Below are 25053 nucleotides of genomic sequence, written 5' to 3'. Positions count from 1 at the left end.
TTTGAAAAAGAAGACAAAATAATTGAGTGACATATAGTGTATGACGAAGCCTATTCACTTACCATTTATGTTTTTGTTTTCAAGGACAATGTCTCGCGTCGGAATTCTCCTGTCTTGATGGGAACTGTGTAGATAAACACGAGAGATGTGACTTTCATAAAAACTGCCCTGACCAATCAGATGAGAGGGAATGTTGTAAGTACCTGCCCATCTAATAAAATTATCAGATCGACATTTGGCTCTTCATGTTACATGCAAAGTAAATTTCATGCAGAGAATAAGATTGTAGGACCACATATTACTGGCAGAGTCACGATTTCGGATGTTTTTCGCTTAAGGGACATTACGGAACCCTAGAATAAGACCGATAGAGTGTTTAATTTAGTCTTCTGATAAAAAAAGTGGGTTTATCGTATGAGGTGGCTAAATTGAGTCCCCTGAGTAATTTGGTTGTTCATCTTCTGTCTTTGTTTTCTGACATTAGTTGTCTCATTGACACCGTCTTCATATGACTTTGGCTAGCTGTTACGATAACGTATAAACTATGTAGAGTGAAAACCATTTTAGTACACCGTATTTTCATTTCATTTCATTTCATTTCAACACATTTTATTGGAAATTAATTGGATTGAACATCAGGCTTAAGCCTATATTATATTCATTTAAGTGTTGGTACCTCATTGTCTATTAGTCTGTAATTATTTAATGTCCAACTTGCAGTGATCCGAGATTCCTCTGGTGTGTTGAAAGTTGCGTCCGACCAAACGTACGTCCCCGTGTGTGCGGACTCGTGGACAGATACATCCGGGTATATGGCATGTGAAAAACTCGGGGACAAGTAAGTGTCTTCAGGATTGACATGTTAAACTGTTTTATACAGTGAACTCACGCATTGAAATAGTATGACAGAATATCATTGTTAGTTTTAAAGGGGCATTCCTTCGATCGGACATCAGAAACATGCACAATTTATTTTGATGAAATCAATGTCCGAACGATGATTATATGAGTGTTTGTGCTTACATTTAATAAAGTTAACGCCGAAATGTACAACAAAATGGCGTAACGTATACAAAAACCGTACGTTCTTTGCGGTAATAAGTGATACTTTGGGTCGAATTAAGAATTTTAAGGACTTAAAACTCGAAGAACTTTGGTTTATCCTGAGAGTTAAACTGCCTTATTAATGTAAAGATTGTAATTTTTACTACTTGGAAAAAATACATAGTTTCTAGTAAATTTTATTTTGACGTCTTTAATTTTATTCAAACGAAGGAATGTCCCTATACAGTTTGATGTTTGATCTTCACCTCGGTTTGATTTTCTGACCATGAATTATATTTCTACGAGTGTCGACAAGACAAACATATACTTTAAAATACGAATTTGATAACAAAACAATTTAGATAAATACAAAGTTGATCAAAGCGAGAAAATGGCTTAATCGGCCAATTCTCTGACAACTATCATTATTGTCCAAAGTGGTAAAATGCACATTTAACTGTTATTTTGAAGGAGATTTAAACAGTATCAACCTTACATTGTAGGCGGACAGTGAACACTACCAGTGTGACCTACATCAGTGCCTTATACGCCAGTATTAATGCTAACGGATCTCACAACAGTTACCTGGGTCGCATCAATATCGGGTTTGTAGATACAATTGCTTCTTCTCAGGCAAAAAACTATATAATTGCTTCTTCTCAGAACAAAAAACTATATAATTGCTTCTTCTCAGAAAAAAAACTATATAATGCTTCTTCTCAGAAAAATAACTATACAATTGCTTCTTCTCAGAAAAATAACTATACAATTGCTTCTTCTCAGAAAAACTATACAATTGCTTCTTCTCAGAAAAAAACCTATATAATTGCTTCTTCTCAGAAAAAAAACTATACAATTGCTTCTTCTCAGAAAAACAAACTATTTCCATTTACTTTGCAAACTCAATTTGTCCATTTGTAGATTTTATAAATGGCCTGTTCTATCTGGGGATCCCTTTTTCATTAACTTACCATTTGATACAGAGAACTAGTTCAGTTCTTACGATTGACAAGTTTGTATATCCACCAGGTTATCTGTTTTACGTTCACGTTGAGAACACATACATATAGTACTGATACATGTTATGGTCCCCTTTAAGGGTTAATCATACACGAAAATTCTGTTTGAGTAGACCAATTTCTAGCACATAGTATTTTTTAGTACCGTTACCTTAGAATGACGATCCTTTATTTAGTTTTCCACTCTCCGATGTTGGCTCTCAAACTGCGTTCCTTGTAGGTCTAAACAGACCTGTTGTGCTTCTTCATCATAGGCTCTGAGGTGTAGTCGTTTTAATCAACATAAGTCTGTTTGAGATATAGTATCTGTGTTATATCACTGTACCTTTTCACATACATGCTAGTTACCGTTTTCCTGTTGTCCTGTTACTGAGCTTGTTAAAGATTAATTAACTATAATAGAAATAGCGAGAGAAGCATAATCAGCGGAATGGAAAAAAAATTCAGGAATGATTTATTTTCTACAGTTTAAAGTGAATAGTACATATATATCCATTTTTCGAGGATTTTGATCCATGGGCATAAACATTGGATCTGTTCTGTTTGACAGATCCACTTGTCCGGACAATAAGGTAGTGGTGATTACGTGTATCCCGAGAGGTAAGTAAACCGCATACTACAGTTTAGCTTTCTTTTGATAACTTATACAATAACAATATTTGAGCTTTTTTCTTATAATATTTAAACATAACTTTTTTTCTTACAAGGTTTAACCAATGGTGAAAACTTTGAATTCCGTTTGATAACTGACATCATGAAGTAAACAAACTTTCTCACAAGCACATGTGTATTATCTCTGTACAAGACTAAATATCTCTCTATATAATATTTGATGTTATATTTCTTTCCGAAGATTGCGGTCGGCGTCACGTGACTGATGGTATTGTCCAGTACATTGTCAATGGCGACGCTGCTTTACCAGGGGCGTGGCCATGGCAGGGATCACTTCAACTTGGCGATTTTGGAAAGCACGTTTGTGGTGCATCTCTGATCGCTCCGAACTTCATTGTAACGGCGACCCACTGTGTAAAGTAGGTAGGGTAGTGACTAGGGTAGTGACTAGAGTAGTGACTAGAATAGTGACTAGAGTAATGAATAAAGTAGTGACTAGAGTAGTGACTAGAGTAGTGACTAGAGTAGTGACTAATGTAGTGACTAGAGTAGTGACTAGAGTAATGAATAAAGTAATAGAGTAGTGACTAGATTTGTGACTAGAGTAGTGACTAGAGTAGTGACTAGAGTAATGAATAAAGTAGTGACTAGAGTAGTGACTAGAGTAGTGACTGGGGTAGTGACTAGAGTAGTGAATAGAGTAGTGACTAGAGTAATGAATAAAGTAGTGACTAGAGTAGTGACTAGAGTAGTGACTAGGGTAGTGACTAGAGTAGTGACAAGGGTAGTGACTAGGGTAGTGACTAGGGTAGTGACTAGAGTAGTGACTAGAGTAGTGACTAGGGTAGTGACTAGGGTAGTGACTAGGGTAGTGACTAGAGTAGTGACTAGAGTAGTGACTAGGTAGTGACTAGAGTAGTGACTAGAGTAGTGACTAGAGTAGTGACTAGAGTAGTGACTAGGGTAGTGACTAGAGTAGTGACTAGAGTAGTGACTAGGGTAGTGACTAGAGTAGTGACTAGGGTAGTGACTAGAGTAGTGACTAGGGTAGTGACTAGAGTAGTGACTAGAGTAGTGACTAGGGTAGTGACTAGGGTAGTGACTAGAGTAGTGACTAGGGTAGTGACAAGGGAAGTGACTAGAGTAATGACTAAAGTAGTGACTAGAGTAGTGACTAGGGTAGTGACAAGGGTAGTGACAAGGGTAGCGACTAGAGTAGTGACTAGAGTAGTGACTAGGGTAGAGACTAGAGTAGTGACTAGAGTAGTGACTAGAGTAGTGACAAGGGTAGCGACTAGGGTCGCGACTAGAGTAATGACTAATGTAGCGACTAATGTAGTGACTAGGCTAGCGACTAGGGTAGCGACTAGGGTAGTGACTAGAGTAGTGACTAGGGTAGTGACTAGAGTAGTGACTAGGGTAGTGACTAGAGTAGTGACTAGGATAGTGACTAGATTAGTGACTAGGGTAGCGACTAGAGTTGTGACTAGGGTAGTGACTAGGGTAGTGACTAGAGTAGTGACTAGAGTAGTGACTAGGGTAGTGACAAGGGTAGTGACTAGAGTAGTGACTAGGGTAGTGACAAGGGTAGTGACTAGGGTAGTGACAAGGGTAGTGACTAGGGTAGTGACTAGAGTAGTGACTAGAGTAGTGACTAGGGTAGTGACAAGGGTAGTGACAAGGGTAGTGACTAGGATAGTGACTAGAGTAGTGACTAGAGTAGTGACTAGGGTAGCGACTAGAGTAGTGACTAGGGTAGCGACTAGAGTAATGACTAGAGTAGTAAATAAAGTAGTGACTAATGTAGTGACTAGGATAGTGACTAGAGTAGTGACTAAAGTAGTGACTAGGGTAGTGACTAGAGTAGTGACTAGGATAGTGACTAGATTAGTGACTAGGGTAGCGACTAGAGTAGTGACTAGGGTAGTGACTAGGGTAGTGACAAGGGTAGTGACTAGAGTAGTGACTAGAGTAGTGACTAGGGTAGTGACAAGGGTAGTGACTAGAGTAGTGACTAGAGTAGTGACTAGAGTAGTGACTAGGGTAGTGACAAGGGTAGTGACAAGGGTAGTGACTAGGATAGTGACTAGAGTAGTGACTAGAGTAGTGACTAGGGTAGTGACAAGGGTAGTGACAAGGGAAGTGACTAGGATAGTGACTAGAGTAGTGACTAGGGTAGCGACTAGAGTAGTGACTAGGGTAGCGACTAGAGTAGTGACTAGGGTAGTGACTAGAGTAGTGACTAGGATAGTGACTAGGGTAGAGACAAGGGTAGTGACGATGTTAGTGACTAAAGTAGTGACTAGAGTAGTGACGAGAGTACACATTAACGACTCGTACCTCGGCATTATTTTGTAACCTATTAATTAATTCATTAATTCATTTGATTAGCTACAGGGTACAAAATATATACATTTACTTAACATTCTTTTGAATCAAAAATTGAAAATTATGACATTTTTTTTTTTTAATTTTAGATACGTACACCTCCCATCTAGATTTCGGCATTTCGTTTGACCAATTTCGAATTATTGTGTCGCTTCCTAAGATCACTATAAGCCCTTCAAATCACTGATGAGTCGTAGAAGGACGAAGCAGCTGTATACTGTATCTAACTCTGTGTTTTGAAATGTGCTAATATATTGTGTGTCAATTGATTTTGAGTTTTAAAACTTTAGCTTCGATTTTCTGTCATTAAAATGTATTTTATTCCTTTTAGTGAAACATATTCTATCTATGGCGTTATTTTATCTGCAGTGATTTCCTTGACCCCTCCTCCATGAGTGTGGTGTTTGGCGTCACCAACAGAGTCACAGGAAGCGCTACCAAGGAGTCCTACAAAGTGAAGAGAATAATCAAGGCCGATAACTCGTACTATCGTTTTGGACCGGGGGATTTATCTTTGTTTGAGCTTACACACAGTGTTAAGTACACTCCTTACATCCAGCCTATATGTTTACCAGAGGAGGGCGAGGTGTTCCCAGAGACAGCCATCTGTTACACGACAGGATGGGGAAGAACGGAACCCGAGGGTATGTACCCTCCTTAGTTATTCTATAACATTTAAATGTATTGTTTTCACGTTAATATCTCATGTCTTACAAGCATGTTGTTACGTACATGGATATATACAGTACACGCCTGATATAGCAAGCAATTGAATATTAGAGTTTCCTTCTGACAATAAATCCCTTTTAGCTCCTGTCTTTCCAACAACATAGATAATTTCAATGATTATGTTTTGATTAGTTAATGAATCTATTAATAAATGTAAAATTCAGAATTTGTCCTGGATTACTATTTATGGAGCGAGTCTTAGAGTCGGTGTATGCGTGTGTTCCGACGCTGGTAAAACACCACACATTCAGTCAAATATAGTACCGATTATGTTCCTCTAACTGCTGCATCACAGAGCAATATACAAAATCGTACTGCTTCTATATTCAGGCGAGTATTCCGAGACGTTGAATGAACTGAAGATGAAATTATGGACACTTAATAAATGTAACGGAACTCACGGTTGGAACGGATCGATCGCGGACACGTACATGTGTGCTGGGTACTACAGCGGAATCAAGTCCGTGTGTAAGGTAAATCAAGGTTGTCAATAAATGCTTAGTACCTTGTTTCGAAATTAATCAAATGGTTAATCCCCATTTTTGAAATTGTAATGAATCGGTCAATCCCTAGTTCCAAAACTATAATCAGATGGTTTATTCTTAGCTATGAAATTGTTAACGTCAAATCGTTCAAAAAATTATTGTAGCAACATATTCAAAGCTCGTTATATCTAAATTTAAAGTTGTAAAAGCTAACTTTAAAAAATGTTTAACCTAAATCAAAATATTGTAGACCTTAATCATGCATTGGTACTGACATTAATATTCTAATATTTCCAGAATTATATTGTAATGAGTAATCTGTTACTGAAGTTGATCCTGGAATGATAGCTACTGGTTATTTATAGATATACTATTGTGTCGCTTTAAGTCACTTGAAACGGTAGAATGCACGATATCGCTACCCATCGTTAACAGTAGGATGCGAGAAATCGCCAGTTACTACATATTTATCAACAGTGGGATATCGCCAAAGTTTTTACTGTTTACTGTTTGTGTATTGTAGGGAGACAGTGGGGGCCCTTTGGTGTGTAAGGATACCATGGGAACCTGGAAATTAGTCGGAGTGTCCAGTTATGTATCCAGCTACTGTAACTGGACGGCCAGACCGAATGTGTTCACGGATGTCCGGCGATACGTCAGCTGGATCAACACAACTACAAGTAAATATCTATATCATACCTCTATAAATAGAGATGTTTGGTGATGTCAGCTGTCAATCAATCTTATTGCTGTGTGATATATTCGCAAAGTATAAATTACAAACAGTAAACAGTTTTTGGTTTTTACATTAAGCTTGTTTTTACGAAGACACTGTGTTATATCACTGGTTTTTGTGTAAGGGCTCACACCCCTAAATATTTTACTATACTTAATGTGTTATTACTTACTGACTCAATCCCCTCAGCTTGAAGTTTTCTGTAGCAGAAAAATGAATATAATAGCACACAGGTGCTCCAGAGACAGTAGATCCGATATTTACAGTGGACAGGGGAATTCTCGTCTTTTTCATCTGTCCTACGTCATTCTATTTCAGTAGGGTGGATATATTTAGACATTACTCTTTATGTTCGCATATAGGAAGTTCCATATGTTAATTACTCAAGAAAATAGCTACACCTCAGAAACACATTGTCGTCAGGAACTTTGTTCTGGCGAAACGTGAGCTGATAGGCTGATTTAATTGTGTGAGTCCTATGACATAAGATATCAGCTTTGAATGTATTGCAGCATGTTATTATTTTAGATATCTTATGACAGTTCAAATACACGAGTATAACATCGATTGTAAGTAAATCTGGTCTCTATATTATTGTATAACTGTATAATTTTAGCGGCAGTATTTATCTCTGATAACGGCCATAACTATAATTTTAGCGCCAATATTTACCTGTGATAACGGTCAGCATCTGTACGAGGAGGACAAGCTATGTAACAGGGAAGATGATTGCGGCGACGGTAGCGATGAGGCGGTCAACTGTCGTAAGTCACATATCCATGTTCGTTATTGTTTAAAGTATTAACCAGAAAAAGGCCATGGTACGATAGTACATCACTTATTATAGAATATTTGTTGTAAATGAGGTACAGTTCTTGTATTTATAAATTTGGTAAATGAAAGATAGAAACAGAACAGTAGATAGATTTTGTAAAGTTTTTTGCTTCAACATGTTATCATCGGATGTGTAATCCATATATCCGCATTATTTATTTCTTTTTACGAACGCTTACATTAGTTTTTGGTTCAATTTTCGGTTCCTGCTTTTCTTAAGATTATTTTCTATGTTTATAAGGACTGTCTGTGCCCCCGCCTAAATCTTTCCTGATTATGGGTTTCAGCCATCAGCGTCAACTGTACATTCGACGATCCGTTTTTGTGTGGTTATGAAGTAGACGGTTTTTCCTGGGAACATGGCAACAACCGATCACAGTCTCCAAGTAACCTGCCTTCAGGCGACCATACTGTAGGACGGTGGCCTGGTATGTACTTAAGTGGTGTCATGGATGGAATAAAAGACGTCAACCCTTCCGGAGCTGGTGGTCTTTCAATGGTTTCCATTGAAATCTAGATTTCGCTGATATCTTATCCTAGTTCTATATATTTTGTTTATATTTTACCCAGGCTTCTATAGATCATCGGCATTCTCTGTATTGCTGTATGTCATAATCAGCCATATACCTGATTTAGAGGGCACTTTTCTGATTTACAGGAAGATACCTAGTTGGAGCCAGTGTTGCCACCTTTGAGGGTAGAGTGACCACTCCCATTCTGACCCTTGACCGCGACTCGTGCTTCCGGTTCCACTACAACATCCGGGGACAGGTGATGTCCAGCCTGATCGTCCGTGTCTATAACGAGAGTGCCACTGCAGATCCTAAATCACGTGTCCTGTGGTCTTCTGGTGAAGGAGTGTTCTCTGACGAATGGTCAACTGGTCATCTTGACCTTCCGCCCGGACGTTACTATCTCGCATTCATCACCACAGATAAAATGCGGGTGGCTCTTGACGACATCACAGTGACTCATGGAAAATGCAGCTCAGCAGGTAAATGTATTAGATTTTCTACAATAAATCCGATAAAAACCGTTCATGCTTTTTAGGAACGATCTTAGGAAGATTTTTGCTAAACGTTTAAATTATGCTTGACATTACCAATAACAATGATGTATTTATTAACATTTTAAATGCTAACATAGTGATGCTCGTTTCGAATAGTCTATCACACAAATAAGAAAAAAAATATTTGTTTGGTTATGTAAAGAATGTAGCTGACTTTTCCTCTTTTATCAGTATGCAGGGCGGATGAATTTCCATGCGATGCCGATCCTAACAAAATAAAATGCATCCCATTAGAATCAAAATGTAACCTGGTTATAGACTGTCCGGGGGGAGAGGATGAGGGAGCGACCACGTGTGCAGGTGAGACACAGATGGCTCCAAAGATGGCCATGTTGCCTTTGTTCCCTTTCTACCAAATTAAAGGGACATAACTCATATTGTCTTATCAATCCTATATCATGAAGGCAGATTACCTGGTACATCATGCAGTTATTCGATAATATTTGTCAATCTAAGGTATACAGTTATAATGTTCCCCCCCCAAAGAGACAGAACCCTATAGTGTAAAATACTAGGATACGACCCCCATGACTCATACCTAACTGTATGAAATAAGGATTTGACCTACATCAAACGACACCTGGACTATACACAAGAATAAGTATATGTTACATTTTCTGCTATTGAAATGAAAAGCGACCGAAAATTAATCAGCATGGAATTTATTTTGTAAAGAAGGTCAGGTTGTCATTGAATTATCCAATGATTGAAACAAAAATAGTAGTTATCAGATAGGGTCAGATAAGTAATCATTTCACCTGTACGTTTTCTGGTTATTTTATTTCGTTATATTCCATTACATTTTCTAAAATTAGTGTCAGTTATACATACTTGCCTGATACAATGCATTGATTATTTCAAATAATCAGAACGGCCCAGAAACAATTTGTGACACTTATATGTTCAAAAGCATAATTACAATGACCAACGAGTCAATCAATTAAACAGAATCAGACTCGCAACAGCGGCTATTCTATCAGTGTTTGAAACTTAAATCAAAGAAACGAGTGAGTGATATAGATAAAGTATAGTCACATTAGTTTTGTGCCCTCTATAGAAGGGTGCATTAATCAAGGCGTAACAATATAACATGCTGACATAGAGTGGAGATTTGCTTTGTCTGTTTAGAAAGAAACAACCATCAAATTTTAACTTGTACCTGTGTTTCTCTCCCTAGCCGAAGTGCCCAGTTTTACCTGTGATTTTGATGACAACGTCCACTGTGGATTCCAGCAGGATAGTAGTGATACTGGCGAACTGGTTCTGGTCAACAGAACCTATTTGAACAGTGTTCTACTGCACCAGGCATTCAGTGACCATTCATCTGGTCGAGGAGAAGGTATGTTTTACACAGCCTGATTTGCTCTTCAGCAGCAGTAACTATTCCTCTGGTCAAGGAGAGGTAGGTTTTACACAGCCTGATTTGTTCTTCTGTAGCAGTAACCATTCCTCTGGTCAAGGAGAGGTAGGTTTTACACAGCCTGATTTGTTCTTCAGCAGCAGTAACTGTTCCTCTGGTCAAGGAGAGGTAGGTTTTAAACAGCCTGATTTGTTCTTCTGTAGTAGTAACCATTCCTCAGGTCAAGGAGAGGTAGGTATAACACAGCCTGATTTGTTCTTCTGTAGTAGTAACCATTCCTCTGGTCAAGGAGAGGTAGGTTTAACACAGCCTGATTTGTTCTTCTGTAGTAGTAACCATTCCTCTGGTCAAGGAGAGATAGGTTTTACACAGCCTGATTTGTTCTTCTGTAGTATTAACCATTCCTCTGGTCAAGGAGAGGTACGTTTTACACAGCCTGATTTGTTCTTCTGTAGTAGTAACCATTCCTCTGGTCAAGGAGAGATAGGTTTTACACAGCCTGATTTGTTCTTTTGTAGTATTAACCATTCCTCTGGTCAAGGGGAGGTAGGTATTACACAGCTCCATTTCTCTTACTGTATCATTGACCATACGTTTGGTCTAGAGTAGATGGGTACATTACACAGCTTGATGGAAGATCGAGTTTCGGTAGTAATAACTCTTGCATGTCCGGTTGAAATATATTTAAGCGTGAGAGAGAAGCTGGGGTTTTTAGAAAGGAAAGAGATATTATCACATATGTTTTTGTTTGTAAAACAAACTTTAATCGTCGTTATGAATTGTTTGATACCAACACGAACACGTTTATCAGTGCAAATATGAACATCCTTCATTGACATATAATGTGAGTGGCTAGTTTTATTGGGTACGACAATCTGTAAAAGGAATTCAACTTTGCAGATGCCAAAAGGTAATGTCTTCAATTTTGATATTATGATACATAAAAGAAGATGGTTTATATGGCGCATGCGTTATTTATATGACAAGTGAAACACGATATTCTTACAGTTGGAATAAACTCATTATTTTTGATATTCCAGGGTTCTTGCTGTTCGCCTTTCAGACGATCTTCCTTAAAGGTGATAACATCGTCATGAGACAGAAACTTGATCTTAACATGTTGGATCACTGTCTTGTGTTTTACTTTCGAGGGAATACAGAATCGGAGTTCACGGTAAGGACACGGTTACAGATGAGACTCAGAAAATATAAAACCTATACACATGGAGACGATTATAACAAATGAATTGTAATTTAAATGTATTTGAATTATTTTCCAGCGCTCTTAGCATGCATAGTTTTAAATATGGAACGACCATGTCTGATATCAAGTGTCAGATATATTCATAATGTTTATCCTGTGGATATTTATTACAGAAGACATATCTAATGAAACGGCAATTCAAGCGATACATTTTACGTTCACAGAGAAACTTGAAAGTAATATGTCTTTATACGATATTAGGTTCAGCGTTAGGAATAATCCTCAGTAGTGAGAATATGTTGTCACCACCCCAGTTCCCAGTTTGAGGATGTCACATTAGGCGAATTTTATTAGATTATGTATATTGTCGATGTCGTCAGTTAACCAGAAATACGCTTCGGGAACATCTAGTCTACCTCTAAAATTTGGATGGACTGCATATCATTTTTCGATCTGTTAACATTAAGATTTAATTTAATCAGTTTTGAATTGGATTCACAGATTTTTGTTACTTACTTTTCTCACTTTTTAATTTTCATAATTGTCTAACAGGTAGATGCTGAATATTCTGACAGTCCTGATATGAATGTATGGAACTTCACGACGGGCCGTTCGTTTGGTTGGGCTAAGGCTCAGATCCAACTTCCTCGGGAGTCGGTTGTAACCATACGGTACAGAATTACCCAGGCTCTTGACCGCACCATGACCTTCCCTACTCCCTACTTAGCTCTCGACGACTTCTCCATAACACGAGGAATGTGTCCGACATACGGTATGGAAATAAAGATAGTATTGCCTCAAAAAGAATGTAAAAATATGTTATCATAGTTACGGTGCATAGTAATGTTACATGTATTACAATACCGACGAAATAATTAACATTTCAGAGTAGTAAAAAAAAAAACCTTTACATGAAAACGCTTTTCCAGGAGTTCATGATAAAGTTTTATATACATTTTTCGGCATATCCCTTCCTATTTCTAGACTGATATTCAAAAGTGTTTTCCACTTGTGTGAATTTTGTAAGATGTTTGAAGGTTTTTTTAAAAAATACAAATGGATATAATTTAGTTTAAAAAGTTTTAATAAAGACACAAGTGGTATTATTTAATCGAGAGACAGTAAATGCCGATTTCCCTTTTTGCATTTTTTTTCTAAAGTGATTGACCATTGGTAGTTAATTACCACGATTTTTATAAACCTTACTATCTATAATAAACACACCTCCAGATTGCCCTGATACCTGGTCGAAGTGTGGTTCCAAGGACTTCTGTTACCCGGCTACAGCTGTTTGTGATAGGACCGTGGACTGTATGGATGAGACCGACGAGTCGCAGTGTGGTAAGATTTGTAGTGGTTTTCCATTATAACAGTTCAGTCCTTGGCTTTTGTCAGTATTGTTGTGTATTGTTACAGGTAGTTTTCTTTCCATTAACACTTCAGTCCTTTGACCTGTCAGTGTTTTTTTTTTATATTGTGTATTGTGATAGGTAGTTGCCTTTTCTTTACGACACGTTAGTCCAGTGTTCTGTCAGTGTTTTTTGTATATTGTGTATTGTGATAGGTAGTTGCCTTTTCTTTACGACACGTTAGTCCAGTGTTCTCTCAGTATTTTTGTATATTGTGTATTGTGATAGGTAGTTGCCTTTTCATTACGACACGCCTGTCCTGTGCCTAGCTGTTGACTAAGGGTACGTTTGGTTATTTGATCTGGTATATGCTACCTGCTGTTTTTTCACAATCTTGGCCCCTAACAACAACTGTATGGTAAACTAATATGTTATTTATCCGTATGTAAGAATATTTTCACTTGTATGTTTTGTAAAATCCTTTGAAAAGATATAAATACACGTAATATTAGATGGTTACCCAATAATACGGCATGATTAACTAAGGCTACAAGTACAGGATTACTGTTCAGAATAGAGGCCGATTTGTTCTAAAGGTGATTAGCTTAATCACTAACTTAAAATCTCATTTCTTCTTCACTTCAAAACCTGAGTGTGTTTATTCCTTGAAATAGGCAGGTGGTAAGAGACTATAGCTTCATAACATTTTGTCAAGTCAGTTTTACCAGAAATGATTTTATCAAGTCTTCAAAAATGTTGTTAAACTGTTAGCTTAATCACCATTCGAACAACTGGGCCATGAGAAAGATTCATTTGTTTGAACGCAGAACAGCCTGAAAACATCGTGTGCAGATCATGTGAATATCAGCTATTTTTTCTCTTTTTTATTTCAGAGTGTACAGACTCTGAATACAAATGTTTAAATGGTCGATGTTTACCGGCCACCAAACAATGTGACACTCATCAGGATTGTCTGGGTGGAGATGACGAAGGAGTTGTCTGTGGTAGGTATAACAGATATCTCAAGCTTTTGTTCGGTCCGAGCAATGTACCTCTCATAAATCGAAGACATTTTGGTAACAATGCATACGCCCTCAACGTAGGACAACTATTGCAATACTTTGTGAATTCATGCATTCGACCATATTAAAATGCAACGTATCGTCACGTCGAATGCCATCAAGTATGTTTATCGTGACTTACAAATTACTGTCAGATCGATGTAAGATGTTTAATTAGGCAATATTGCAATTTTCGGAAATGTGTTATGGACTAGGATTGATGTATACTTATTAATCAACTCAAGATATTTGTATTTAAATCAATTTATAGTTTGCTTTCGTACCCCCTTATATACACCCGATATCAAGTATGTTTGTACTTTTAAATAAAATTCTGTTTAAACCAAAATTATTACAGACCCTCTAAGAACAGTATCGTGCAGTTTTGAGAACCCGTTTATGTGTGGCTACAGTACCGAAGAGGTCAAAGGTTATCGATGGATACGGAACTCTGGGAAGACGCCCTCGACATATACCGGGCCGATGTCCGACTATAACCCAGGGACAACACAAGGTATTTCTTATTTATACCGCCCCAATGTTCAACTTAAACCTAGGGACACCGATTATAGCCCAGTGACAGCACAATGTATTTCTTATACTTGTGTACATGTGCTATTTGAAGTTTGCAGTGCTAAGAAATACTATATAGGACATACATGAATTGGTGTTTGCGGCAGGAATAATAAAGTTTTATAAAAAAAATAAGACTGAATAATTTGAGTAAATGCTGTTTTCGATTTTTATAAACTTATTGTCCTGCTATAGGCGTGGCTTTGATTAAATGTGATAGTGTGATTATATACACAATCAGACGGACAAATATTTATCATTCCAAGTAAGATTACGTCATAGAGGTAACGGTCAGAAGGAGTAATTATAGGTAAATTATATTTACCAAGATATGTGATTGAAGTTGTATCTGACCAATTAGGAAACACCGGAAACAGACTCGAATGATATCGTGAATCACGGATAAACCATATACACCCTTAATTAGGGGTATATACACACATCCTGTTTTCTGTATAAAGGTTAGGAGTGTTCAGGTTGCAAGAAAGTGATCACACCAACTTGTTAGATTTCATCTACATAATCAGATATTGGTTTAGGTCTTAAGTCATGAACCTAAGATATTACTTCGCTCGCTTCATTTAGATACAATAAAGTGGACAAAAGGTTAGTAATACGTTCACCATACCGGAATCCTGTTTGTAATGGACGGAACTTCGATCATCCGGGCACTTTGGTTTTGATTTTAGGAGAAACCCAGACAGGTCAAATGTTACTGATTCTCAAAACAAGAATTAAACCGAAAATATACACATGTATAGATGTATGAAATGTAACCCTAAGTATTACATAATGGGGATCCTGGTGAAGTATATTCGTCGGAAAGTTTTCAAGGTTTTCATTTATCAATTGAATGTTGTAATGTTTGAGGGATAATTCACTCTGAATATTGATGGAGTCATATAATTTTGTTCAAAGTTCAAATCCCCCAGTTCAATGAATTTTATTCGCTTTTATGTCAGTAAGTATATATGCAAAAGACTCACATAAGGGATAACTAAAAGTCGTGACGACGGCATTCATTTCTGTCAGATTGTTTGATTTGGTGACTTGCAACTTATTTTCATTCGAATGACTCCTCTTTCGGTCGGTCGTACTGTCAATAAGCTAGCGCTGTGTATCTGTAAGAGAACTTAACGAGACAATTTAGTAAGCATGGTCTAATTGTCAGTGAATTAACATACAAACATTAGAATGTGCTTAGTGTTTTCCTCTATTTATTAGTTTTGAGATATAATTTTATTTAATAAATTTTATTACAATATAATACAATGTAATTCACCTGATGTTGTAGGAAACTACATGTATGCTGAGGGAAGTGACGGTAACCATGGAGATAATTGTAGCATAGTATCGGTACCATTCACCCCGACTTCCGGACAAAGCTTGTCGTTCTTCTATCACATGTACGCTAGAGAATTCTGGGTAGACATCGGAGGTCTGGAGATCATGACATCGACAGTAACATCAGGTGTGGAGACACAACTGTGGTTTAACAAGACTTCAACTGGAAACGCATGGACGGCTGGATGTGTTGATCTCCTCCCTGTGGGTCTCGAGGTCAAGGTCATATTTCGTGCTTTCAGGACGACTGCTTTAGATAAATATGACGCTGATATAGCAATTGACTCTGTGACTTTACAGAATAAAACGTGTACAGGTAAAGATATTTATATTTGTAAAACATTAACAGGTAAATATAGTTCTATTTGTAAAACCTTTACAGGTAAAGATAGTTTTATTTATAAAGCGTTTACAGTTAACGACAATTCTATTTTTTAGAACATGTACAAGTAAAGATAGTTCTATTCATAAAACGTACACAGGCAAATACAGTTCTATTTTTAGAACATGTACAGGTAACTATCGTCCTATTTAATTGACTTGTTCAGGCAAGGATAGTTATATATACTGAAACGAAAAAGAAACGCAACATGGAAAATTGTGATTAATTTTGTATTAAATATACATATCTGTATAAAAATCGCGGAAATAAACATGCACCCTGCCTAACACCCATACCAATCTTCAAAATCACCCAAGTGTGACTAGAGACCTATGCACTTCCGGCGCGGTAAAAACATCAAAAACCGTGCCTGTACAAACATATGCGTTCTTTTTTCATTCAAACCAGTATCAATTCATCACTAACATTGAGCCACATCATCGCCAATACTTTTGCAAACAATAATTCCTTTTACAATTATGCCACGGTTATCAAAGGTTGATAGAGGACGTGCTATAGCGATGCTTCTGGCAGGGAACACGCAACTTCACGTCGCTCGACAATTCAGAGTTCACAAATCGACTATTAGTCGATTAGTTTCACGTCTTAACGCAACAGGAAGAGTCGATGACCAGCCGAGATCAGGACGTCCACGCGTAACGTCGCGACGTCAAGACCGGGTTCTTAGGTTGGCACACCTGCGTAACAGGAGATTAACGGCCGCTGAAACGGCAAGGAATACGATTGGTAATCATAACCGTCGAATTCATCCCCAAACAGTGATCAACAGACTGCGTGAGGCTAATTTGCGTGCAAGGCGACAGTACGTTGGTTTACCACTAACACCGCAACGTCGAGCACGTCGTATGCAATGGGCAACGGCACATATGCCCAGACGTTTTCCTATGAGACGTTGGAGGTCTATGCTCTTCACCGATGAATCTCGATTCACGTTATTTCGAGCAGATGGCCGTCAACGTGTGTACCGGCGTCGAGGCGAACGTTTTGCTGACGCCTGTGTTTTGGAACACGACCGATTTGGGGGTGGATCAGTTATGGTTTGGGCGGGAATCTCCCATGGTTTGAAGACGCCTTTGGTGATAGTCAATGGGAATTTAACGGCCGTACGCTATCGGGATGAGATCCTTAGGCCCCATGTTGTGCCGTTTGTTAGGCAGCATCATCTAACCTTTCAGCAAGATAACGCGAGACCACACGTTGCAAGAGTCTGTAGAGACTTTCTTGCGACACAGAACATTGTTCCTATAGATTGGCCTCCATATAGCCCCGACCTGTCCCCAATCGAGCATTTGTGGGATGAATTAGACAGAAGAATTCGAAATCGCCGTAACCCCCCAAATACCCTCCCTCAGTTAGCAAATGCACTCGTCCAAGAATGGAATAACATTCCAATACGGAAAGTCAATGCCCTGATGAACTCAATGCAACAAAGAATTAGAGATGTGATAACTGTTCGAGGAGGACACACACGATATTAGGGCACGGTTTCAAAACTGCTGCCATTTCAACTTGGATTCACGTAGGGTACTACCAATCATGACCTTCTAGCAAAGTGACCTGTTCTTAAAAATCTCTAAACATTTAAAGGATGTTACATCAATATTCAATATTAACTATTACATATGAAATTTAAACATAATGCTCACAAGTATTATTTTATTAAACCTACAATTTGAAGTTGCGTTTCTTTTTCGTTTCAGTATATATATATAACATATACATGTTATCATTTCGTTTATCATATTTCTGAAAGAAGAAAAAATCAATGCAATTAAGTCTACAATGGTAATGAACACGCATCAAAAACAACTTTTCATACCATTCAATGACCTATCAATACCTTATATTCTTTATTCTTCCAATAGACGTAAACCTATCATCAACGACAACTTCAGCCCCAGTTACAACCACCGCTATAGCAGGTAAGGCTCAATGAAGTTCACAGTAAAATTTGGATATTCTTGAATTACTTTTCTAGAACGATTTGTATTCCCTTGATATTCTTCGATAATAATGGGGATGATATCGAGCATACCAGTTATTTGTTTGAACGGAAATTAATTATATGTTTAGGAATAATTATATGTTTAGGAATAATTATATGTTTAGGAAGTACATAATTGTATCGGATTGCAGTTTAATAAACATTACAATTTATACCTTAAAAAGGTTGCGGGCCTGATCAATTCACCTGTGGGAGCGGCCTGTGTATTCCTTTAGCGGACCGATGTGACACGATCAAGGATTGTTTAGACAACAGTGATGAGACAAACTGTCCAGTAGGATGATCGACTATCTGAAGAATATCAATATTATCATGGACCATTTATTATAACAATGTAGCAATGCTTTGATGAAATCAAGTATATGCTATGTTATGTATTTATGCAAAACAACGAAGTATTAAATATTTCGTTGAATACATGTAGGCAAAAGCAATATTTTGAGCATCTTTGTTTGCATATACCTCGCCAAAGGTATGAGCAGTGATTTTTATGCCTTCAAGAACAGCTCAGCATCTGTAACTTGCTTTATACCACTTATTTTTCGCGAGAGATATTATTTTCAGGGTTGTTCCCGAGGAAATGCATAGGATTTATATCATACATGGATGTTGAGATATAATTGTTCAGTTCATCTATTTATTGTTGGCTTTGTGAATTTAATCGATTTCTTATTTTATTGATAACTAAATTTTATATACAGTGTTTATAAACGTGATATTCCCAACGATGTGGCATTCATTGATAACATACACCGGTATTTGTCCGTCCATTTAACTGTCAATTTATAAACTGTATTGGATAAATCTGAAATCGGACGCCCATTCAAATTACATTCTAAAATATTTTATTCATGTCAAATTATTTTATCATGTAGGTTAATAATGTTGTTACTTATCCAATGATAAAATGTCTTTGTTGTTTTAAGTAATCAAATGTCTATCCAATCTTGCAATATACTTATATGGAGAATACTATAATATGAATCATTATCTAAGAGTCAAACTATTATTCAACCATTGTCATTTCATAATTATTTATTAACATTTTTTAAACCCAATTCAAATTTCATTAAAGATTTATTGACATTTCATACAAATTAAACATTCATTAATTGTTCAAAAAAAAATTCATAAAAGTAAATTGAGATCTCATAAATTGTTCATTAACATTTTCTCCAACTTTATCAAAATTTCATTATTATTTTTTTTGAGTCACCTCATTCATTCTTTTCTAAAAATGATTCCATATAATTATATGTGTCGTAATTACAATCTATATTATACATGTAATGTCCTCACTTTGAATCCTAACTGTTTGTTATATCAATGTTTTGTTGCTTTGTTTATTCAAGTGCACTTTATAAAAGAGTGTTATTTTAATAATCATTGAAATGTCTTTCGTGTTCTGCTAAAAGACCATCAAATGGTATTGTCCAAAATGTGGAATCCTCAGTAGAAATGTACATTGTATCACTACTTGAGTTGTGAGTGCGCGTAATGTGCTGATTTATTTAGTGACGTCGATATTGACATGTTTAATTACGAGCTTTACCATGACTTTTAAGTGATATATCATGTTTTATACGGGAATATTTTCCATATCAGTGTTTTGCTCATAGAAATGATATAAATGCGTATTGTGTATGTTTTCAGATATCTTTTGAAAGTTGAATATTTTTTATTTTATTTTTGATATATAAATAAACATGCCATATAGAAGCTAAGAATGAAACTTATTATTATATATTTTTATATCCATATAATTCCGACATTTTAATGCCAAATATTCTCGAATATTCCCTTCACTGCCAGTTATTTTCTAGATATTTTTTCAGCTAAAATAATGTTTTAAGCCCTTTGATTAATGCATGTGCGTAAGTTGTTCGCGTTAGATAAATAAATTATATTACATACCAAGAGTCATATGGACTAACGAGAGAATCAAACTTCCTGTAATGTCTATATTTAGCGTTTTATAAAATCGATTTTTATTATCACGAGTTAGCTCTCTGTGAACTCTGGAAGATAATTAAATATGCATATCAGTTTAAAATAGTGTTATTGATGTTTCGTGTAATTATCGTGAACATATGTAATTATTGTATTGTATGCTATATTTCATCCAATGATTCGTCTTTTCCCATGTGTGTATTGGCATTTTCTCTATTGATTGTCTATGTATATCGACTGTGTAACAGTTTAAAGTGTTGATCACCATGTTAAGGTTAGTATATTATCGATTGTCTACATACGGTTGTAGTTTACGAGTTAATCGTAAAAGGGCCATGGCCTTCATGAAACATTCATCCAACTGTGACACCATGCATTCAGTGTGTTCCATTATCCCACTGTTATATGCGTAGTCATATCTATGTTTCTTACTTACGCCTAAATTTGAGATCAGGTGTAAAATACCAGGTGCTGTATGATATCTAACCCCTTCGTTTCTGATATGATTTACAACAATAATGATCCCCCTGTGGGGGCTGTTTTATTTTGACAACCTTATGTGAGGTCCACCTCCAGATATTTGGAGATTTTAGTCACACAATTTAAGTGTACACCTTTAAGAACTCATCAATTTTCATATAGACACATTTCACTATTTATCTTTGATAACGCCGGATCCGAGTTATTGATAGGTAATTATTTAAATGTATAGCAAATGCTTACATATAGTATTGTATACGTATCTGTTTGTATCACAATTTTAGGGAAGTATAATATTTTATATATTATATACATTTATAAACATCTGCTGCCATTATTAAAGTACTTGGATGTTTACATGAAATTTTATATGCCGCTTCAGTTGTCTCCCTTGAGTGAGCAAAATGACAGATAGCATTCAACAACTTCAAGTTGTTATCAATATCGAGCCATAGAATTGTGTTTATTTTTTGTATCTGGTTGTAAGCACTGGTACGAGTATGTCAATGAAAGGATTACAATATATAGTTTAAATGATGAAACGAATACTATATACAGTTATAATGATGAAATGATGAGTAGATATAGTTTTATTGATGAACGGATTACTATATATAGTTTTAATGATGAAAGGTTAATAGTATATAGTTTTAATGATGAAATGATTAGTAAATATAGTTTTAATGATGAAAGCATTACTATATATGGTTTTAATGATGTACAGATTACTATATATAGTTTTCATGATAAAAACATTGCTATATAGTTTAAATGATAAAAGGGTTACTATATATAGTTTTAATGATGTAAGGGCTACTATATGAAGTTTTATGATGAAAGGATTTCTATATACAGTTTTCTAATGAAAGGATTACTATATATAGTTACAATGATGAAATGATTACTTCATATACTTTTAGTAATAAAGGATTTCTATATACAGTTTTCTAATGAAAGGATTACTATATATAGTTACAATGATGAAATGATTACTTCATATACTTTTAGTAATAAAGGGTTACTATATACAGTTTTTATAATGAAAGGATTGCTTTGTATAATTTTATGATGAATGGGTTACTACATACTGTTGTATGACGAAAATATCATTCTAGCTATACAGACAACGTGTTTATTTATATGTGCTTACGCAGAAAATGCTCAATTCATTTTTTATGCTATTTATGTCATTGTTACATTAAGATTATTGATTAAATAATAAACATCAAGTTTCGTTCACTTGTTTCTGTTTCCTTAAACATTTACCCATCTCCTTTTATACATAAGGGTCATCACTAGAACTTCCTGACTAGGAAAACCTGCTAATCTGTCATCCTTATATGACTCCTTGATAACTTATTAAACAATGATAAGCTGTATAAAGTGTTCCTGATATTGACATGAAGTGTTGATATCATCTTAGAGTAATTGATATTAAAAACCTTGAGAACTGTGGAGGATAAAATTTCATCAAATTTTTTTTTGCTGTTTTTTTTTTTCTCATTCACATCGATAAAACAAGGGTAAATTGTGAAAATAAATGGGCATGAACACCATTTAAATAAGATTAAGACCAGCAGTTCCAAGAAGGTAAGCGTCTTTTGTCTGATCGACGCCATCTGTTGTATTAAATATTGGACAATTCCAGATAGTTTAATGTCCCTCGTGCCTCTCCTTTCTGAAATTAGGATTTATATTCATCAGTTAATAAGTAAACACAATAAGCTTGTCGTCTGAAACTAGGATTTGTATTTATCAGTTAATAAGTAAACACAATAAGCTTGTCGTCTGAAACTAGGATTTGTATTTATCAGTTAATAAGTAAACACAATAAGCTTGTCGTCTGAAACTAGGATTTATATTTATCAGTTAATAAGTAAACACAATAAGCTTGTCGTCTGAAACTAGGATTTGTATTTATCAGTTAATAAGTAAACACAATAAGCTTGTCGTCTGAAACTAGGATTTATATTTATCAGTTAATAAGTAAACACAATAAGCTTATCGTCTGAAACTAGGATTTATATTTATCAGTTAATAAGTAAACACAATAAGCTTGTCGTCTGAAACTAGGATTTATATTTATCAGTTAATAAGTAAACACAATAAGCTTGTCGTCTGAAACTAGGATTTATATTTATCAGTTAATAAGTAAACACAATAAGCTTGTCGTCTGAAACTAGGATTTATATTTATCAGTTAATAAGTAAACACAATAAGCTTTTCGTCTGAAACTAGGATTTATATTTATCAGTTAATAAGGAAACGCAAAAAGCTTGGTGACCTCCTTTTTCACTGAGTTTCCTCTGAAGTGATATAGAGAGTGTCATTTCCTAGACAATCCAAACAATAAACACCTTTTAACATATTAACATTATCAAACAATGAATACCGACACAATAATATAACTGTAATTCCAACTCAAATTCACACTAGGGTAAGACATGAACAAATACAGATTTGTACGGGGTCTAAAGTGTAAGGGGTGTAGGAAAAGGTGTTCCGAAGGTAAAATTTTGTGTGGGGTCAAAAGTACAATGTGTATAAGAAAAGGTGTTTCGGAGGTAAAATTTTGTGTGGGGTCAAAAGTACAATGTGTATAAGAAAAGGTGTTTCGGAGGTAAAATTTTGTGTGGGGTCAAAAGTACAAGGTGTATAGGTAAATCTGTTTCGGAGGTAAGATTTTGTATGGGGTCAAAAGTACAAGGAGTATAGGTAAAGCTGTTTCGGAGGTAAGATTTTTGTATGAGGTCAAAAGTACAAGGAGTATAGGTAAAGCTGTTTCGGAGGTAAGATTTTTGTATGGAGTCAAAAGTACCAGGAGTTCAAGGAAAGGTGTTCCGAAGGTAAGATTTTGTATGAGATCAAAAGTACAGGGAGTAAAAGAAAAGGTGTTCTGAAGGTAAGATTTTGTATGAGATCAAAAGTACAGGGAGTATAAGAAAAGGTGTTCCGAAGGTAAGATTTTGTATGAGATCAAAAGTACAGGGAGTATAAGAAAAGGTGTTCCGAAGGTAAGATTTTGTATGAGATCAAAAGTACAGGGAGTATAAGAAAAGGTGTTCCGAAGGTAAGACTCTTCTTCTTCATCGGCAACGCTTACCGTCCAAATCTAGGTCAAATCAACTAGGTTCAAGTCACATTCTCAACGGAGAGTTAAAGTGTACCTTGGTGACAACGGAGCCACTAAATTCATCATCAAGCATTGGACAAATTTCATATCGTATAAGGGAATAGAATGTTTCCAGTTGAGGTGATGATGTGGATCATACAATTATCCCAGGGTCTTCATGAACCTGTATTTAAAAAAGCCTTGCGTTATCTGCCACGAAAAATCGTGATAAGGTGAATAAAATATTGCTTAAAAACGAGGACGTAAAATCAAAGCATTATAACAATAATGAGAAATTAATCAAAACTTCTGCCATTTTACTACAAGTACCCTGTGATAATTTTGCCCAAACTGACAGTGACTTACTTACAAAACTTATCTTAAAATAACGGTAGTTTTATTTTATACCGTAGCAAGCTGTTAGAGATTTGAGTATTGGAATTCTAGTGAAAGTTAGTCGGACGATTGTCCATAATATATCAATATGAAGTAACAGATTAACAATATTGCATTATACCATTTTAGATATTCCATGTATTCTCCAATGCCGATCCCTATTGGGATATGTTCAATTACATACTTCACTGGACAATGTTTAATTGATGTGGTCGTATGTTTAAAGGTTATCGTTATTTCGAAATAGTTTAATTCGTGATTCGTCTATTTGTGTATCTGTCGACCCCTGTACCCTCCGCGTGTCACGCCTATACTTCACTGTAATAGGATATTGTACACTAAATGACTTGTTGTGTCATCCCCCTTTTTAAAAGTTAATTGTTTATTACGACTGTTGTGGTTCTTTACCACAAACACAAAAACAAACATCGGCTGAGTTAAGGATAAGTGATACAAAGGATTTGGTCCAGAAATTAGTTAACTAATGTCGATATAACGATAAAATATTCTTACCTGAGTGCATACTGATAGTATTTTATAAGAATCTCTCAGGCGGAAAGAATTTAAAGAGAACGGTTTGGTATGTACAACGCTACGAAATTAATTTAAAAAGACAATGTAATTAAAATTGAATACTAACGTGAATCCGGACTCATGTAATAATTAGAGAATTTAAGAAAACTATCTTCACCTATTTTCTTCCTCTGATGTAATAATGCTCTTGTACCTAAAATTTCAGAAACTGGGGCTTGATAAATAGTATACCGGATAGTATGGCAAGCCAAGTTGTCATTTATTCGCGGAGCAAGTGTTGCTTCAGTATTTTACCAAATTAAATGAGATATCTTATATAATTTGGTAAAATACTGGTTCGACGTTGTTCCGTGAATAAATGACAAC

General features: G+C 35.9%; 1 protein-coding gene across 1 annotated transcript in view; it reads left to right on the top strand.

The window, feature by feature from the left end:
* The window catches only part of LOC117316367, a 46939-nt gene extending 25060 nt beyond the window's left edge, over nt 1-21879 (top strand). The window contains exons 23-43 of the mRNA XM_033870908.1: nt 85-195; nt 721-838; nt 1548-1649; nt 2614-2663; nt 2917-3094; nt 5433-5707; nt 6123-6265; nt 6801-6957; nt 7673-7777; nt 8135-8275; nt 8506-8841; nt 9088-9216; nt 10094-10255; nt 11317-11450; nt 12033-12252; nt 12711-12821; nt 13723-13833; nt 14249-14404; nt 15758-16123; nt 18076-18132; nt 18380-21879. Coding sequence (XP_033726799.1) covers nt 85-195; nt 721-838; nt 1548-1649; nt 2614-2663; nt 2917-3094; nt 5433-5707; nt 6123-6265; nt 6801-6957; nt 7673-7777; nt 8135-8275; nt 8506-8841; nt 9088-9216; nt 10094-10255; nt 11317-11450; nt 12033-12252; nt 12711-12821; nt 13723-13833; nt 14249-14404; nt 15758-16123; nt 18076-18132; nt 18380-18498 — 3281 coding nt within the window. The 3' untranslated portion in view covers nt 18499-21879. The remainder of the gene's footprint in view (nt 1-84; nt 196-720; nt 839-1547; nt 1650-2613; nt 2664-2916; nt 3095-5432; nt 5708-6122; nt 6266-6800; nt 6958-7672; nt 7778-8134; nt 8276-8505; nt 8842-9087; nt 9217-10093; nt 10256-11316; nt 11451-12032; nt 12253-12710; nt 12822-13722; nt 13834-14248; nt 14405-15757; nt 16124-18075; nt 18133-18379) is intronic.
* Nucleotides 21880-25053: the final 3174 nt, after the last annotated feature.

This window comes from Pecten maximus, chromosome 18 (genome assembly GCF_902652985.1).
Source record: "Pecten maximus chromosome 18, xPecMax1.1, whole genome shotgun sequence".
Taxonomy (NCBI): domain Eukaryota; kingdom Metazoa; phylum Mollusca; class Bivalvia; order Pectinida; family Pectinidae; genus Pecten; species Pecten maximus.
Note: the sequence above shows the minus strand (reverse complement) of the source record. Positions and strands in the feature narration are given on the sequence as shown.